Source organism: Calypte anna, chromosome 1, assembly GCF_003957555.1.
Source record: "Calypte anna isolate BGI_N300 chromosome 1, bCalAnn1_v1.p, whole genome shotgun sequence".
Lineage (NCBI taxonomy): Eukaryota > Metazoa > Chordata > Aves > Apodiformes > Trochilidae > Calypte > Calypte anna.
In genome coordinates this window covers 121,552,295-121,570,870 of record NC_044244.1, presented here as the reverse complement: position 1 = coordinate 121,570,870, position 18,576 = coordinate 121,552,295, and the positions used below count along the sequence as shown (strand labels likewise).

Sequence of the window (18,576 nt, the reverse complement as noted above, 5' to 3'; positions counted from 1 at the left end):
TCCATTATTTAAACATTTTAACAGAGATTGCTGACAAGGTATAAGATACTCCATTGCTTGTAAAGACAAAATTACATAGAGAAAAATGAGAGACCTGATTTTGAATGGATGAGAGCAAAGAGAGAAACTGGAATAAACTAAGTAAGCATCAGGTTCAGTAAAGTGATGAGAGGAAAGTACTGCTGCAAAAACAGGATTACAAAGTCCATCCATCCATAAGCATACAACATAAAGCAGCAAACAATACATAAAAACAGCAAACGAAACAATGTCACACAAGACCCTTGTGCATGAAATAATACAACTTTTTATTCATGTTTTATAGATTATTTTTTATTTTTCCTTTAATAATGCATATTCTGTTCACTCTGTGCAAAATTGGGGACAGAGGTGGGCGTTTAAATCATCTAATGAAAATCAAGCGGAGATGAACATTCAAGTTGAGGGAGAGGCCTATCAAACCCAGGAAAGCTAAAAAGCCACAGCTGCTCAAGACAAAGCTGCTTTCAGCTGTGCCCTTTTGTCCTGCCACTTTGCACAAACCTGGCTCTACTGACTGAGCAGCTGTACACTGAGAGGTGACCTCTGCCCGACACCGGGGACGGGAGTTGTGGTGGTGGTAGCTACATTAGGGAGATCTGGCCTGCAACCAGCTCCAGTCAGTGTGTGGCAAAGAAAGGCACAAATCATTTGCAAAGACCAGACTTCTGTTGGTTTGTTTCCTTCTTGTAAATACATTACTGTACACAATGTAGGTTTAAATTGCAGGGGGATTGGGGGACATAAAATTGCATATTTATCAGAACTCAAACCCATAACAAAAAGTAGGCTGTTCTATCTCAAAGCAAAAAATAATCCCTCCAGTCCCAACATTAACATTCATTCCTGGCTATATGCAGTACAAACATTTTTATAATCTGTGACAAAAGACAATTAAAAACCAAAAGTCAAAATCATAAAGCTTGTAAACAGATAATCTGAAATACACTTTATTTATGGAAAAATATCATCAAAATAGTACCACTATGAACTAAACTGCCTGAGTTTTCATTTCACCTAGGATCTTGAAGTAAAGAGCCTTTAGCACAAGGAGATCAATTTCAGTCACAACTAGTGACACGCAGCACTGCTTCAGGTGGAAATTTTGTCCTTGCTGTTGGTATTTCTGTTGTGCTATCAAAATTGTGCTAATCCTTCAAATAAAGGGATGTTGAGGCAATTCTTTAATCATTTGGCACAAAGTTATTTTGGCTGGGGCATAAACTTGAGTCTCAGTCATGAAAAATAATGCAACATTCCACCTATCAAGTATTCACTTTGATTGAAGAGCTTTCTTTATGTCATTAACTTCCATCTGAAAAGGAAGAAAAAAACGTGATGAAATTAGATGCTTTGAGAAACTAAGGCACAGCTGATTTCTCTTAAAAAGCACATGTTCCATCTTGTCCACAGGTGCTGAGAAGGGGTTTTATCCTACTCTTTTTCCACAGATTTCACAAATGATGGTGACCTTCACAGCTGCATAAAATGATCACTCATGAGCTTGACAAGGATAGTCATTGAATGTACCACAAGACCTTTCAAACTCTTTAAATTACAACTTTTACAAGCCCTACAGCTTGCAGCCAGGAATTACTTGCAGAGTGAGCACTGTTTCCATGCAGCAGATGCTGCACTTAGACCTGGCACAAGTAAATTGACCTGCTGATAATGAGCACTGGTAGCTGAGGATCAAACCCTACTTTCTCTCTTACAGGGATGGCTCTTCCTTTGGGGAACGTGTTTGCCTACAACCATCAAACCAGCATCCAGATGCCTTCAGAGCTTTGACTGATATAGAGCTGTGTGGTAAAAGGAGGTAGCTAAAATAATTGCCACTCCTAACTTTACACCTGCCCCCTCTGACAGACACAGGAAACCCTGGGGCAGGGATATTTAATGTACTGAAACTCACCCTTGGTGCTCAACTGCACCGTATCATCAAGGCAGTCTTCTTTACTACGTGGACTGCGAGCTGTGCAACTTCAGTACTATCAGAACACTCTTAAATGCAACTTTTGTTTATTGAACTCTTATCTTCATGTAGGAATCATTCACACCTCCCAAGAGACTCAGCACTGCTTCCCATAACCCAGGGATAGGATCAAAATGCTGACCTCTGATGGTGTCTGTGCTGAAGTTTGCTTTTTGAACACTGACTGTGGTGTTCCATAGAGCAGAAAGATAAACTGCAGCTTCTTCTTGCATGTGAGGTGAGGCTGAGGGAGCTGGGGGTGTTCAGGCTGGAGAAGAGGAGGCTCAGAGGAGACCTCATCACTCTCTACAACTCCCTGAAAGGAGGTTGGAGCCGGGGGGGGTTGGGCTCTTTTCCCAGGCAACTCTCAGCAAGACAAGAGGGCATGGTCTTAAGTTGTGGCAGGGGAGGTTTAGGTTGGATATTAGAAATAATTTCTTTATGGAGAGGGTGATCAGCCATTGGAATGGGCTGCCCAGGGAAGTAGTGGATTCTCCATCCCTGGAGGTATTTCAAAAGAGCCTGGATGTAGCACTCAGTGCCATGGGCTGGGAACCACGGGGGGAGTGGATCAAGGGTTGGACTTGATGATCTCTGAGGTCCCTTCCAACCCAGCCCATTCTATGATTCTATGTGAAGCTCATTATGCCACCTTGGCTAGCATCTGACCGCTTACCAGCATAAGCAACTTTTGAACTGGAGTAAAAACATTCAGCTATAAGATCATCATTTTAAACCCATCAATGTAGGTCTTTTCTGTAAAGCCATTCTTGGAAGTAGAATACAGACCTCTGTATAGCTTGGCCTGCTAGACTGAATCAATAACCACTATCAAAAATGTTCACTGATTTTATCTGAATAAGTTTTAGCTTCATTGAACATGAATTCTGTGTTATTAGAAGCCATATTCCAGTGTGGCTGCACCAAGTAAGTCCTACAGACAGCCCTGGAGCACAGGCACTGACAACCCCCAGTTCTGCCACCCTTTGCCGTGTTCCTAAGGACTTCACTGAACAGCAACAGCTCAGTGAAATTACAAGTCTGTTTTCTATCCCTAGGAAAAGTACAGTTGACCTACAGCACAAAAATACAAAATATGATCAATACTAAAGCACTTCTCCAGTACACCACTCTCCAAAGTCCAGGAAAGCTGTTTCAGCAACATTCCATGTTGAGGCAGCCCAGCCAATGACCCTAGCACAGACTCACCCAGGTAGGGCAGTGTGCTACCTGCCAAAAGACTCAGTCAGCACAACATCTAGAGCTAAGGTTCTACACAAACTATGGTACCAGCAACAACTGGACCCTTAATCAGAGCACCTTCTCTTACATTATTTGAGGTGCTTTAGTAAAGACAACCTGGTTACATTCTGTACAGCCAACATAAAAACCTTGCTATATGAAATAATAAATCATACCAACACTACAAAATAAGCTTTGAGAGATGTTATTTCAAAAGATTTGATTTCACTTATGACAAAATCAAACTGTTAACACTGAGACTAAAAAATATCATAGTTTCAATCCTATACTATGTTTAATTTTATTTTGTCTACTTATGCTGAAAATTTTTAGATAATTATCAAGCTTTCAGTATGAACCCATTATTGCAATATGTATATAACACAGACTGGCAACAATATAAAGGGAACAGGTATATTCAGAAATGTTAGTATTTTTTATTCACTGGAATCTAAGTATATCAGCAGAGCTTCATGTCCTAGACCTGAGGCTAAATCAAATCTGTCAATACTTCCATTACACGATAAATAATTTTAGTACCTGCAATCGTAGACGGATTTTCTTTTCTTCATCCAACTCAGACAGCAACTGTTTAATCTCTTTTCTGTTAACAAAAATGCAAAATAAGATTGAAATTAAAATAATTAAACTCGTAAAACACAAAAGATCACCTTTGGTGACATATACTCCCTGCTTCACTGATTACCTTTATTCTTCTGAGCAACTAAATAAAGTCAGGATACACTTCTACACTGTATGCTATAATAGAGAGAGATAAAATCCTTTTATGTAAAGGTCAGAATCCCCCGTGCCCTGTATGCTAATGAATAATTATATAATCCCCTAACAGCCCTGCATCTACTGGCTTTGCTCTGGACCAGCTGAGCCAACACTGCATCAGCACCCAGTTGCCTTTTCTTCCATACAAAGTGGATGAGCTGTTGGGGGGTTGTAGGAAAGGATAACACAAAATCTGACCATGCTACCAGGTACTTAGGTCACTTAAAAGCTGTTTATGCCAGCAATACAATGTAACCTTCAACTTAATTTGTAAGACTTCATGATTCCAAATACGGATTCTCTGTCATCCCTCTCTGTCTGGAAGGGGAACACTGCTACAAGGAGCAGACACTTTCTCATGTTCCCACTGTGTGATCTCACCTTAAAACAGAACAGGTGGAAGCACCCCTTGGAAGAAAGGCCAGGGAGACCTGAGAAGCAGGGGGCAGCCCAAGAGGTGAAGCTGTGGGGCTTGCTGGCTGAATCCAGCTTGAATCGTGCCCTCCCACATTTTCTCCCAGACTCCCCAGACACTTCTTCTCTGCCACACTTTTTTTTTTTTTACCTTTTCCTTTTCTTGCTTGAGCTACACACAGCTGACAAGGTGAGTAAAAGATTAGCTTACAAAACATAAAATATTCTCAGGAACAGCAAAGCTACAAACCAGCCTGTTTCTCCTAAGAAATAGAAGATTAGGAAAAAAAAAAGAAAAAAAAGAAAAAAAAAAGAAAACTCTAAAACAGTAAGATTCAGGGGCATAAATACAAAGGTCTTCAAATGTCTCAGTCACAATGACTCTTTTTGCAATACAAGCTTCCTGAGAAAATATCCTGTCAAACAAAGAATTGATTTAATAATGTTAGGAATTTGTAGTAATTTGCACTACAACTAGAACAAATTCAACACTTATTAAGATCAACGCACATAAATTTGCAGGTTGTTGCTGACAAATTAAAAAATGTAAGAACCTATTTGGTTGCTTATAGCTTGTAGCTTTTTTAACACTCCATAAACATCTGCTAAAGTCATAACACGGGGAAAAAAAGCTGTTACAGATAGATAGTGCCAGTGTTTTTTCTTGAGCTTCTCATCCATCTCTGGATGTGTTGTAAGGAAAGTAGATGAAAACCACTCACAAACTCCAAAGCAAACTGTACACAGTAACATACATAAAGGCAAGCTCAGGAAGAAATTTCTACCAACATGCATGAATGAATACATCCCACATAGAGCTGTCATTTGCAGTACTTACTTTTGTTGGTCTTTCATGGTTTCAATGATGGTTTTTAGCTCCCTAATTTGTGTTCTCAGCTCCTCCAGGGCACTCTGGCCTTGGCTCGAGTGCTCAGTCTTTGGCTTTCCTTCAGTACCAAACAGGGATGGGGAATTTGATCTGTGGCTTGTTGTTCCCATAGCAATTGAGTGAAATCCAGGTGATGGTGAAGGTGACAGTGATGGTTGCACATTACTACCACTAGCCAAACCTCCTGGCTTTGGAGGTAAGGAAGTTTTATTATCAGACACCTGCAACAAAAAGAGTAACATTTAAAATCTGAAGAAGGTTTTATGAAAATGTGACCTCTAACAAATACAAAGTATTTTGCTGCTCTTTAGTAATACTGAAAGTCTGTGCTCAAACATGGACAATTTTGGCCAAAACACGGTAGGTATAACAGTAATTTTCTTTGTACATGTATGTGAAAGGGGGTCTAAGCTTGGACATGGAAATTCAGACCACTTCATTAAGACTTTCTCCTGATGCAACAACCAAGCTCTCAGAGCCAGTGAAATGAACCACAGAAAGATGATAAATGTTTCTCTCAGAAGCTTGTGGGAACATACCTAAATCCATGGACAGAACACAAGACTGCATGGCTAAGAATCCAACTTATAGTTTTTTATAGATAAATTCCCAGTTGTGAAATAATCATTACAGCAATCTCCAACACTCCATGTTTTTTAAAAAGTAAAAAATGCGTTACATGTTGCACTTCCCATTACAAAAATATCAAAATAAGCTTTAAGTCCTAAGCTTAAAAATATAATACATTAATAAGAAATAAATGTACTGTACTGTCCTCTGCTACCTGAAGCTTCTGTGAGTCCCCTTAACTAGCAATGTCTCTTCATTCCTCCAGGAGCTTAACAAACTGCAGCATTAACCTACTTACTCTGGAACCACATGGCTAATTGAGAGTGATCCCATGCTTCTTGAATTGAAATCTAGTGCTCTACCTATGAGACAAGGTACAGAAAATCTGAAGTCTACCTGCTTTACATGACCAGCTGCATTACTGTGTACAAAATACAGTGTACAAGTGCTGTTATCACAATGGCAACTAAGGGGAGTTTTAATTATTTATCATATTGTTATTTGGCAATGCTAATGTGTGCATTATACGATAGCTACCCAGAGTATCTGAAAATCTGATTTGGCCAAGAGTAAGAGAAAAAGCACCAGGCAACCCTCCGATGCTATCTAGGGAAGAGAGATATTGAAGCTGAATGGAAATAAGGTAAGATACCAGAAGGAGACATTGTAATTGAGGACGTAGGTCTGGGGCAGTGGAATTAGTAGGACAAAGTTACTGAGAGAAAATTTAGTGGTCTTTCCCACTGCATAAGTGGGACTGAACGCAGAACCTGTCCTGGGCAAGTACTGCATTAAACAAGAGTTCTGCAGAAAAAGAAGTGTGGCTGTAGAAATAAAATGGCATTTTAATCACAAGAAAGCTGAATCACTCTGGTAGCTTGAATGCTTTACTTCATTACCTTAATAATACTCTTTTAACACTTTATACATATGTGTGGGCATGTGTATTATGTACCTATAAATGAATCTTTCATGGATAATAATCCTTATATCATTAGATGCAAGTTTCCTCTGGACTGAAAAGAGATGTCTGGCTGAGTTCAAACCTGGATCAAATGAGCGAGGCACAACTGGAGTCACCCACACGGAACACCCTGTTCCAGAGCTTATCCAGCTATCAACATTAAAGCCCCAAGCAGCTTACTGATAGCAGTCATCTTGTTTTACAGGAACAACATCTACAACCTTGGCATACCAGCCTATAATTTACAAATATTGGCCCTAGAGTATCCCTTCACACAACTGCTCCCAGAAGAGGGAGCTGTATTACAAAATATTATCCTTATAACTCGCTCACAGAAGTGCACGACTTCACCTTTCAAATACTTTTGTTATACTATTAGAATGTAATATTTGCATTATTAAAGGTATCCTTCTGTGCTAAAATAGATCCAAACTCTACACTCGTATCTACACACTCCTGTATATTTGACTATCCTATAGTTTTCCACCAAAATACAGTAAGAATGGCACAATTCTGTAAAAGCAATACAATTACACAGTATGGAACTGATTGTACTTGCAGATTTTAATTCAGATGATACTAGAGTGGGTCAAAGAGTTGTATTTTCTCCACTTGGAGACTCTTCTAATGTAAACTCAATTTACAGCTGAAAAAAAAAAATAAGGGCCTTTGTTTCTAAAATTTATTTCCTGAGTGTCTCTTTCTGTGAAATGTATTTACCCTAGAAGGATTTATTTCACAGTATGTTTATGGAAACATTTATTTTCAAACACAGAACAATCCTCACTAACTTAATAATTTTAAACTTCTTTAAAGGGCTAGTAGCTATCTGATTGCTGAATTAAATTTTAAAAATAAATATTTGAATACTGTCTAAAAAACAAAGATGCATATGATGAGGTTAAGCAGAGACATTCCAAATAACTTACTTGTGATATTGTAACAGTTCTTGATTTCCTTGACACTTCAATAGCTTTGTGAGGAATAGAAACGTGTTCCTCCTTCTCATCTTCAGGACTTGGTGAGTCAAAGAAATCAGGGCTTGAAAGGGATGACTATGTAGACAAATGGACATACCACAAGAGTTAAAAAAACCCAAAAAACCAACAGCAGGTATTTTCATTGTACCAGAATTTAACAAAGGAAGAAAAAGAAAAGCATTTATGTGATGACCTTTTTTTTTCTTTCAGTTGCAATTTTCAAAGTAAGCTAAAATCAGAACTCTCTCCGCTCCCTTTTTTTTTTTTTTTTAAACCTTATTTTCAAGGCTAGAATGCTTTCAAAGCATTAATGAAATAAGATATACCTAAGATTTGAATTAAACATTACTCTACACCTTTGCATCACATTATACCATGTATCACCCTCCTATCAGAAAGAAGAGCTGTACCTTACTTGGGGGGGACACTGAGCACCATGCTGTGGGGTTGCCAGCTCTGCCACAGCTTTGCTCAGTGCAGGTCTCACTTTGCTGCTCTTTCAAGGACCTGTGCTGGCTGTCTGTGCACACTGCTGGCACTGAAGGGCTGCCCTGTGTACTGCCTCTTTGTAAAGGTGCAAACGGGGAAACTTCTTTCCACTCTTTGTTCCCTTCCCCATGGATTTGACAGGGAAGAAAGCCAATTTTTTTTTCTCTTGTAAATTATGTTTCTATATTTATGTACATAGTCAATTTTGAAAGCTTTCTTCTTTGTATTCTATTAGGTTCACAGTAATCCTTTTTTTCCCCTCCACTTCATTTTATTTCAGGTAACATCAGTAGTTGCTCTCACTCTGATATTCCAGAATAGAAAGATGTGTTGAAATGAACAAACCCCATGCCCCAAAGAAAAAGACACTAAAAAACTAAGCACTGGTTTCCAAAGTATGGAAAGCTCATCTAAAGCTCATCTTTAGCTCACCTAAAGTTACATATTGGAGAGTGGAACTTAGATCACCCTTAGATTTACAATTTTGAGTTTAATGAGAAGAAACTACATGATAGCTCAAGGAAAGCTGCTGAAGGCTGAAATGGCCTGTTTGTCCTTGAAATCTGCTAAATGTCCTAGAGAAACAAAGGTAAATGCTTCTTTTGGGAAATATTTTCAAAATCCTTAATATTTAGCACAAACTAGTTTATTCCAAGGATTTTTGTAAAGGATTTTCCTTGGCCTCAGCCAAGTCTTATAAGGGAGAGAATGTTTTAAACATCAGTATTTAAAACACATTTGAAACTGATTTTTTTGATCTGCATCTCTGCCTCACTGTTCATGTGAAAGAATGGCTGTGCAAATGTAGTAAACCCACCATGGAACACAAATGGGGAGGGAAATATATATTTAAAAAAAAACAATAAACAGAAAAGGAAAATTAACTTACAGATGTGAGAGACTGGGAGGGTGGTCGTCTGCCAGTCGCTTTTGGTCTAGTAGTAGTTGGATGATTCAGCTTCTCAGCAATTGGTATTACAGAGTCAAAACCTTCCAAGTCTTAAAAATAAAATATAACTGATTTGGCTTTTTGGCAATTACCCACAATGAGAAAGAATCACTTTTTTTTTTTCTAATTTCAAAAGAATAAAGTCCCATTTTCTTCACTGTGTCACAGTGTTTTGCACACATGATGGCTCTGAAAAAACTTGGAAGTCAAAGGCAGCTGTAATCCAGTCATTTTTGCCAAGTATAATTACCCTTCCATCTCAAACACAATAAAGCAGAGGGGGAATGTAGGTCTTATGGCATGGAATAAGCAGTTTCAAATTTTTCATTTACCTATTAAAGGGGTATTTTTTTTTTACTGAATAATTAAGAGACCTAAGAAAGTGCAAACATTGCCTCAAGAACTGTACTGTCAGCACTGCATCTGCTGCAATTACTTAGGGAAAAACAGAGTGAGAATGATCAAGTGATCTGCAGGCTCCTAGATGCCTGCAGCTGGAGACAGCAGAGTTTCCAGCAGCTGTAGGTGACGGGGACATCTCCCTCCAGTAGTCCAGAGGTTATAGTAGATAAAAACTCTAAAGAGCCTCCTGAATCTGTATGGAGCCCAGGACAAACAGGGCTGCTCGAATGCAGCATTGGTTAGTGAAATGCCCTGGGAAAGTGTTTATCAAAACCAGCCACGTGGCAGCATGTTTATGTGGAAGAAGGACACGAAGGCTGAAGGAGTACTGCAGCTCGTGATTACACGCCTGAATCAAATGGCTTAACACCATTCATCTATTTTTATGGGTTATATTAGTTTCAGTCAGCTCCACTTCAAAATGCCCTACTGCATATATTAAGCAGAAATGAGATTTTAATACAAGAGGTGCTTTAGACAAGATAAATCAAAATTCTCTAAAATCACATTCAGGTATGAATCAAAATATGGGAATGTTGTTGATTATTCAGAGGCACATTACAAACAGGTCGGAAGAAACAGCTTTGAAGTTACCAGACTGGACACTTAATTTTCAGAACTGCTAATAACAATGAATCTCTGAAAATCCAGTTTTGTTGCTGTATTACAACCACCCAACAAAATTACACAATGGAAAAATGAATTAATTAATGGGCCTGGGCAAGAAGCTATATTTACTGAAGGACACTTAAACTGATTCCAAGTGCTCATAAAGGAAGTAAATAGCATCAGACATTCCTTATTCAGCAATATTCTTCCACCGTGGTGAGATTAAAAAAAAAAGAAAAAAAAAAAAAAGAAGAAGAAAAATAAAAAAAGAGAAGAAGAAAAAAAAAAAAAAAAAAAAAAAAAAAAGGAAAAAAGATACTTCTTTCAATAGCCCAGAAACAGTCTAAGGTCATTCACTTGCAAATATTACTCTGTTTTTGGAGCAACTCTTCCTATATATAATCAGTGACCCCACTGTCCTCTACCAGGTATTTCACTGCTTTTTTATTGACTGTTGCAACCTCCATCTGATGGTAGGTCACAAACTCTGTCAATGAGAATTTGGCAGTCTGAAACCTAAACTGCACCAAACATATCAGGTGATACTACTGTGCTTTTAAAGTAAAAATAAGCTAATATTAGCAGGCTGCACAAAACCTATCTGCAGTCCTACAAAATTTCAGTGGTTCTGGAGAGGAGAAATGGAAGTAAAAAATATTTTCTGGGGAAAAAATTGAAAATATAAGACTTTATTTCCAGAAATATCCAGTCTGAAGCTGACACATGAGACAGAGAAATGACTTGCTCAAGATCACACAGCAAATCAGTGATGGATTTTAATGGATTATCTCAAATTGCACAGCAAGAACACATTGCCATCAAAACCACACACTTGCTACAAACACGTGAAACTCTCATACATGAGTACAAGTTGAGGCCATTTGTCCCAGCCACTCTTTCTCAATTTACTTTGTAAACTATTTTTTCATGAGCTGGTTTTCAGCTCATTTTCCAGCAGCATGTGCTCAGGCACACAAACATCCATGCTGACAGAAAGATCAGTACCAGAGGAAAGATACAAGCTGCTAAAATGGAGAGGAGCAGACTGGGGGGCAGCAAACTGGCTGAAGTTACCTTGCAGCCTAGTAAGGCTCCAGTGCCTGACTCTCTTGCCACCTCTGTGGTAAGCAACAGTGTCCCTTCCTCTGTTCTTACAAAAGGTTAAGTATCTACACCAGTATAGAGAAGAATTAAGGGCATTAATTCAAATGTCTTTCTTTGGAAAAATAAACACATAGTTACCTAGAGATCTATGTTTTGATTGGAATAATCAAATAGTCATGTTTAATTAAACGTATTGATAAACAGAGTATATGAATTTGTATCCTTTTCACTTGCAGATAAAATCTGTTCCAGTCATCTTATGAATACCATCAAAGATGAACATTCCTGTGCAAAGCTTCTACTAAAAAAAAAAAAAAAAAAAAAAAAAAGTTAATCATCCTTTTTTTTTTTTCACTTCCAAATGCATTTCTGATAGCTGGAAAAATAAACTAGAGCTGCCTATACCTGAACCGAATTTTTTTAAAAAGAGCAGAGTTTGGAAAGGCTTTACAGGTAAAATCTGGTGCCAAACTAGTGAAATCACAGCCATTCAGCTGATAGTATAAGTTAATTTATATTTAAGTGTAAGGGATGACACTTGGTATAATGTTAAAATAGCCAATCCATTCCTAGTACTTACATATACTCTTTATCACCCTCTCTGTTTGTTTTCCTTATTTAGATGCAGTTCTCACTCCCAAATACATTCTGCATCTCAGGTTATCAACACCTTTCACAGACATAACCTTTGAGGTATTCATTCAGTAAAATTCACATCTAGTAAACTGGTAACTAGTAAAACGATGGAACAGAACCACTCAATAGACCTCTGCTTTACTGTCATCTATACTGTAGATTCAGTAATTAATTCCCTGGTTACTTGATTATTTTTTGCTGATGGAAAGCAAGGTTATATGAATATCATCTGTTATCCTCACTGAAGTTTTTAAATGCAGAGATTTGATTTTTAGTTTGCACTTCTGTAGCTATCAGGAATTGTGAGGTCACATTTACATACTAAGCAAAACGTAAAGCCTTTCTGAGCTGGATTAAATGAGACACTGTTAAAGATAAAGTCTAGTCAGCTGTATTCACAGCCATGCTAGTTGCCAAAAAGGCAGCATCAGCATCCAACAGACCTGAACTCTGTGCACTGGTCCAGCTTTATGTCTAGTAATAACAATAACACACAGTACAGAGAGGGCACCCATCCATTAACAGTGCCACTCCCCACTTAAAAGTATAGTTTCTATACTTGTTCTACAAATAAACAGATACATTCATTATTTTTGCCGTCTCACTGATCAAGCTTGTAATTCATGATGTAATTCATGAGATGAGAAGAAAGGCATCAGACTAATTGTAATATACTAGTACAGTACACGTAATAAAATGCCTGGCTTATGGAGCAAACATATTTAATGAAAATGAAAAATATCAGCTGTGCCAGATTAACTCCCTGGTATCCTTCCAAGCCAGTTAAGTAGAGGATATTTTTCCCCAGTGTTTTGTTCATTTGTAAACATGGCTGTTTAAAGCATGATAATGTTTACAAAAAAATGCCCAGATCTGTGAAAATAATTGCTTCAGAAAAAAGTAGCCTTCACAACAGAAATAAATAGTTAAATGGTTATGTTTCCTTCTTTACCACTTTTCCCTCCTGCATTTACTGTTCTAACATAAAATGTGGCTAGGCCTCAACTTTATTTTACATTCAGGTTTTTCAGTCTTTGGGTAAAGTCATTTATACTCAAAGACAGAAAGCTTTTTGAACTAGCAAAGAGATTTGAGAAAACTGAAAACCTTGAGAAAACTGAAATGGAAAGTGATGGGTAATAGTGAAATCAACACATTCAGAATGCTAATGGTGAGGTTTCACAGAACAAAAATATGGGAGGGGTAGTGGAAATGAGGCAAAGGTGTTGCTTAATTCATTTGAAGAAGATAATGTCACAAAAGCCACAGGGGTAGATTTAATTTCATAATCATCTTCAATACATTTAAAAGACTGACAGGTCTTTTAGGCTTGTGAAATGGTATATATACTGTCTTTAAATACAATAATCCTGAAAGCTATCAAATGAGACAGAGATACTGCAGATGCAATTTTCTACATTAATGTCCATTCAATATATAGCACTACTTCAGAAATACCTCAAACAATAATCTGAGTATTACTGGGAATTTTCAGAAGACCACAATTATCTTAACTACTTGAAGCACCTTAGACTCTCTCTGATGCTGAGAGCATCAAACCCTTCAAGGAATACAGTTGTGTTGGGTACTGGGGGAGGGCACAAGGGTGGCTCTGTGAGAAGCTGCTTGAAGCTCCCCCAGCTTTAAAATCTGTTTCCTCCTCTGGCCAAGGCTGAGGATGCTCTCTGCCTCTGCAGATAATGCGTTTAAGAAGGGGGAAAGGAAATTAGTAAAAAACTTGCAGGGCAGAGGACAGGAGGAGGTCAGAGCAATACTTAAGCAGAGATAGCAGGGTCAGTGAGCAAGAAGGGAAGAAAGTTTCCCAGCAGGGGTTTCCCTGCAGCCTACAGTGAGATTGCAGGCTGTTTCCCTGCAGCCCATGGATGAGCAGAGTGGAGCAGCCCATGAAGGACCACAGTGGAGCAGATGTGGACCTGAGCCCTTGAAGGACCTCGTGCCAGGGAGGGAGGCTGTGCCCAAAGAAGGTCATGAATCCCACACTGGAGCAGCCTATTCCTGAGGGACTGCACCTCAATAGAGGGACTCATGTCAGAGGAGGTCGTGGACTCTTTCCCATGGAAGGAGCATGGGAAGACTGTCAGGAGTCCTCCCCCTGAGAAGGAAGGAGAGGAATAAAACAATATGTAATGAACTAACCACATTCCCCATTTCCTATCCCCCTGTGCTGCTGGGGGTGGGGGGGAAGGAGGTAAAGAAATTGTGAGCAAAGTATTTTAGCCTCAGAAGGAAGGGAGGGGTGGATATTTATTTTAAGACATGGTTTTGTTCCTCATTGTCCTGTTCTGATTTAACTGGTGACAAATTGAATTGTTTCTTTTTCCCAAGTCAAGTGATTGAAACTGGTGGGTAAACCCTCCCTGTTCTTGTCTCAACCCATAAGCTTTGCACTCTATTTTCTCCTCCCCATCCCACAGAGGGGGCAGGAGTGAGCAAGCAAGCAGACATCAGGTTCTTTAACGCTGGTTGAGCCTAAACCACAACAGCAGCCATGCTCCTAACTGGGGCCAGGGGCAGCAGAATCCCACCCAAAATAAACTGCAGACTTTGCTTTTAAAAATTGGGTAACTTAACAGGAGGGCTCCCTAGGTGCAGGGTTGCTGTGCTCAGGAGTGTAAGAGTGATGTGCTGGGGAAGCCTGGTCCCGTGGTGCTCTGCTTTGGAAGGAAACAGCTTAGCTCACCTGGCTTCCCAGGACAGTTGCTTCCAAAAGTCTATGATCACCTTTTCCCAATTTAATCCCTGACTTCCATAGCTTTAATAGCTGAATATAGAAAGCTGCCATAATGAGCTTTGCTAACAACTTGCCAGTGCCCTCATAAGGATTTTATTTTTAACAATTCAGAAGATGCCAAGAAAGAGCTGAAAGGTCAAGAAAACTGAGCTAGAAGAAATGCATATGCTGTTTTCAGACACCTCAACTTGACACACTTGGAGAAAGATTTACATTTCTGGTTTACTGCCTTTTTTCTGGATTCTCCAGGGCAAAAGACCTTATTAATTTATGTAATGAACCATTAACATATCCCATTAATGATATTTACGATTCACAACTATGTTTATGGGTGATTTTGATTCACTGACGTAAATATTACAACTTAACCCAGTTGGCTACTTCTGCTCCTTTGCCTCATTCTATTAAAATAAGCATGAACAGCAGCACAGAAAGAATTAACTGGTTTAGGCAGACTTCAGTCTTCATTGTGTGAGTCACGTTTTGTCCTCCAACCCTTATATTTAGCAGTATTTTCTTGTTTCCAACTTTTACTCTGTGTCTTCAGGCAAAATAATTATAATGTCCCACAGTATAACAACCTGTGATTTAAAGAGAAACGTGCTCCATTCTACAACCTCTTAATGGAAATACTCTCCATGTTTTTCCCTAGTATGGGCCAAACTATATTAGATCACTTTTGTTCCAGTTAGAGGCACAGCGATCACCTCTCATAAAAAATATGAGCACATTAAAACTGAACTGCAAACACAGCTCAAGGAAACATGATATATTGAAGACTTTTTAATTTGTTTGTTTATTAGATATTTTCAAGTAGGGTATTTTGAGCTACACTGCCAGGCAAATTAGCACCAGCCTTAGGAAGAAGGGGCAGAAAAAAAGAGTACAGCTAATAATGTGAGTTTGGCTACTACTCCATGATCCCCCAACAAGTGCTCTGAAAATAAAAGTCTGAAGAAATGCTAAAAAAATGAACTCATGGTAACCAGCTTTCAGGGAATCTCTTAGGGAAATTCACACCAACACTATGTATGTTTCAGCAGGAATCAATGAAGGCATATGTGCCTTATGTTATCACTGATGAAGATTATTAACTTCTTTCATAAATACTATGAAAAATATGTGAAGAGCCAGGAAAAATATTGGAAAGATATGTCTGCTTGGCTCTGTGTCGAAAACGCCTGTGCAGCTAAGTTTTTTTTGCAAAGCATAGAAACTGCTTCTCCTGTGGATTAACTGAGCATTTCCACAGTAGATATATTGGTTTTATTTCATTGTGGCTTGGTTTTTAAATTACTCAGTTTAAATCCATATGATTTTAAATGTGAGATGATTTACAAGGAAGCCTGCTTTGGATAGACAAGACTTGTTGCGGGATTGCAGGATTTCAAAGTTTGTGTAAATATACAGTTAAAAGATTTAGGATTAATCCTTACTTGAAGGAATAAGTCAATATCAATGATTTATTGGAATAATTCAGTATTTTTCTGGAAGCATGAGTTTTGATCCAGTAAGCTAGATTTTTCTGTCATCACACATAACAGTTCTTTGTGAAATTAAAAAGAAATGCATAACCTTAAAAAAATGTTATGCACCAGGGCATAAATTTAAACTGTTGAAATAAACTTAAATCTATTTAACCACTCTTCAGTTGGTAGAACAGGGCTTACTCTCAGCGTATCTTATACTGCTTAAGAAGCATTTTAAACTAAGTTCAAAAAGCTACTGCAAATCCAGAACAGTTGTTGGTACATGAAACTTAAACCCAGATGTAACTGCTGTAATTTAACTGCAGCAACACTGCGGAAAAAGGCTGGGGTGACACTACTGTGTATTTACCACTGAAAGCCAGGGAGTGCTCTTCAAATTTCTGTTTTGTTTTGTGTGGTGGGGTTTTTTTGTTTGTTTTTTTTTTGTCCTTTGTCAAACTATCATGAGAAACCATCAAAGAGAACCTTACTATCATGTTCCTAAATATTTTTGTTTTGTAAGGACATCACACCAAAATAAATGCATTAAACTTTGCAGTGACACCATCTGTCTGCATGAACAGGTTAATGAAACCACAGCAAAAACAAACAGCACAAACTATACATGACACACTACTAACATTTCTTATGGTACGATGAAATAAACTATAATGATTTCTTGTTTCAATGCTACAGTGAAAGATTTTATGTCACAGTCTACTGAATTTCAACTTGGAATTAAAAACAAATCAGTAACAGCCATGTATACATTAGGTGTTCTACAAAATACTTCTTTTTGTATTTGTTTGTTACACATTGTCATCTAAAGCAAAGACAGAACAGAAAACAAACAGAAAAAAAATAAGTGCCTTACCCTCATGAAATGAAGAAGAGTTACTCATGGCAAAGAGATGTAAATAGGAAAAGTTGGATGAAAGATGTGTGGAAAGGAAAGTAAAGGCATCACTGAAAACAGGGAAAAAGAAAACAAAAGAAGTGAGGAGGAATGGGGAATGGTTCCTCTTAAATATTCTATTTTGAAGGCTAGTTTTGCAATGGTCTTTCCAAGCATGAACAATGGTAGCAATACTGCCATTATGTCTACAATAAGCAGTGATGTTGCTGAACAGGACTTCATCTTGTCAGTAGATTGCAGAACTGCAATCAGTGCTGTATTATCATCAAGAAACTTAGATGTCATTACAGCTCTGCAGAACATGCCAGTGAAATCAAGCCATGCACTATCATCTACAAAAAACCAAATTTTTATATATGCAACTGACAGAATGTTATGCACAGTATTACACATCAGCTCAGCCTTGCTCAAGCTCTTCTGACTTTCCTAATCAGTAAAGTTCGGTGAGAATATTTTTAAAGTTTTTTTAAAGGTATGGGGTGTTCTAGTTAGACAGCACTGATCCACTGGTGGAGTGTTACTTAGGGAATAATTAGAAAAAAGACATTTATGAAATACACAATATTTTATCACACTGATTTAGAATAGGGAGCCTAGACAGAAACCAAGTTTTGAACCTGGATTCTCCAGTTCCCCTCTGCATGTTGCTTCTCAATTGTTGATGCAATTATTCATTTTGTTGTTGCTGATCACTTGTTTGTTTTTGAGAAGATGGCATATGGAAGGACCCTGTACCTTCTCTTCCTTCATCATAGGAGTTTTGGTCTCATCATGATAAAGAAGAGGAAACAAGACAGAAATCCTTAAAAAAAGGTTTCACACAATGAAGAACTGCTCCTCATCCATCTTTAGTATGATTTGCTTTTATAACCTAAACTGTCTCTCCAGTGCTTCTCTCCCTCTGCAATGAATGAAAGAACAAGCTTTAGACTGGCAATAGGACTGAGAAAGTGACAGCCATTAGCCAGCTTAACATTGCTAGAGCAAAAACAGCCAGGGAAGTGCTGTAATATTAATTTTCACAATTCACCATCAGTACTTAGTATAAGCATGAAAGAGGGGGAAGCAACTTGCAACTGACTGCTTCTTTTTCATCTGTCCTCCCTGAGAGCTCTAAGTGCCTGGGAACGGCATTAGGGCTAATGGGGGACAAGGAGCCCAGTAACCAGAATAGTCACACACCCAAGCTGCTGCAAAGGCCGCGGAACTCCTATTTTCTTCATAAGCTACTGCTAAGCCCCATTTTTCTGTCATATAGGTCCACTCTAATTTACTGTGTAAATTTAGATTACTGAAAAGACATCAAATGGCAGATTGAATCAGATCCATTTTGACTGGAAGGATAAACTTTGGAGAAGCTGAGGCTTTATTCCTCACAGAGGAGATGACACTAAGCA

General features: G+C 38.3%; 1 protein-coding gene across 5 annotated transcripts in view; it reads right to left on the bottom strand.

The window, feature by feature from the left end:
* Positions 1-287: 287 nt before the first annotated feature.
* The window catches only part of SH3KBP1 (SH3 domain containing kinase binding protein 1), a 221,533-nt gene continuing 203,244 nt past the window's right edge, over positions 288-18,576 (bottom strand). For all 5 annotated transcript variants that reach the window (XM_030460823.1, XM_030460807.1, XM_030460830.1 and 2 more), the window contains 5 exons: positions 9,232-9,341; positions 7,803-7,928; positions 5,289-5,560; positions 3,797-3,860; positions 288-1,354 (listed from right to left, as the gene is read on the bottom strand). In XM_030460823.1, the coding sequence (XP_030316683.1) occupies positions 1,313-1,354; positions 3,797-3,860; positions 5,289-5,560; positions 7,803-7,928; positions 9,232-9,341 (614 nt within the window). In that variant the 3' untranslated portion in view covers positions 288-1,312. The remainder of the gene's footprint in view (positions 1,355-3,796; positions 3,861-5,288; positions 5,561-7,802; positions 7,929-9,231; positions 9,342-18,576) is intronic.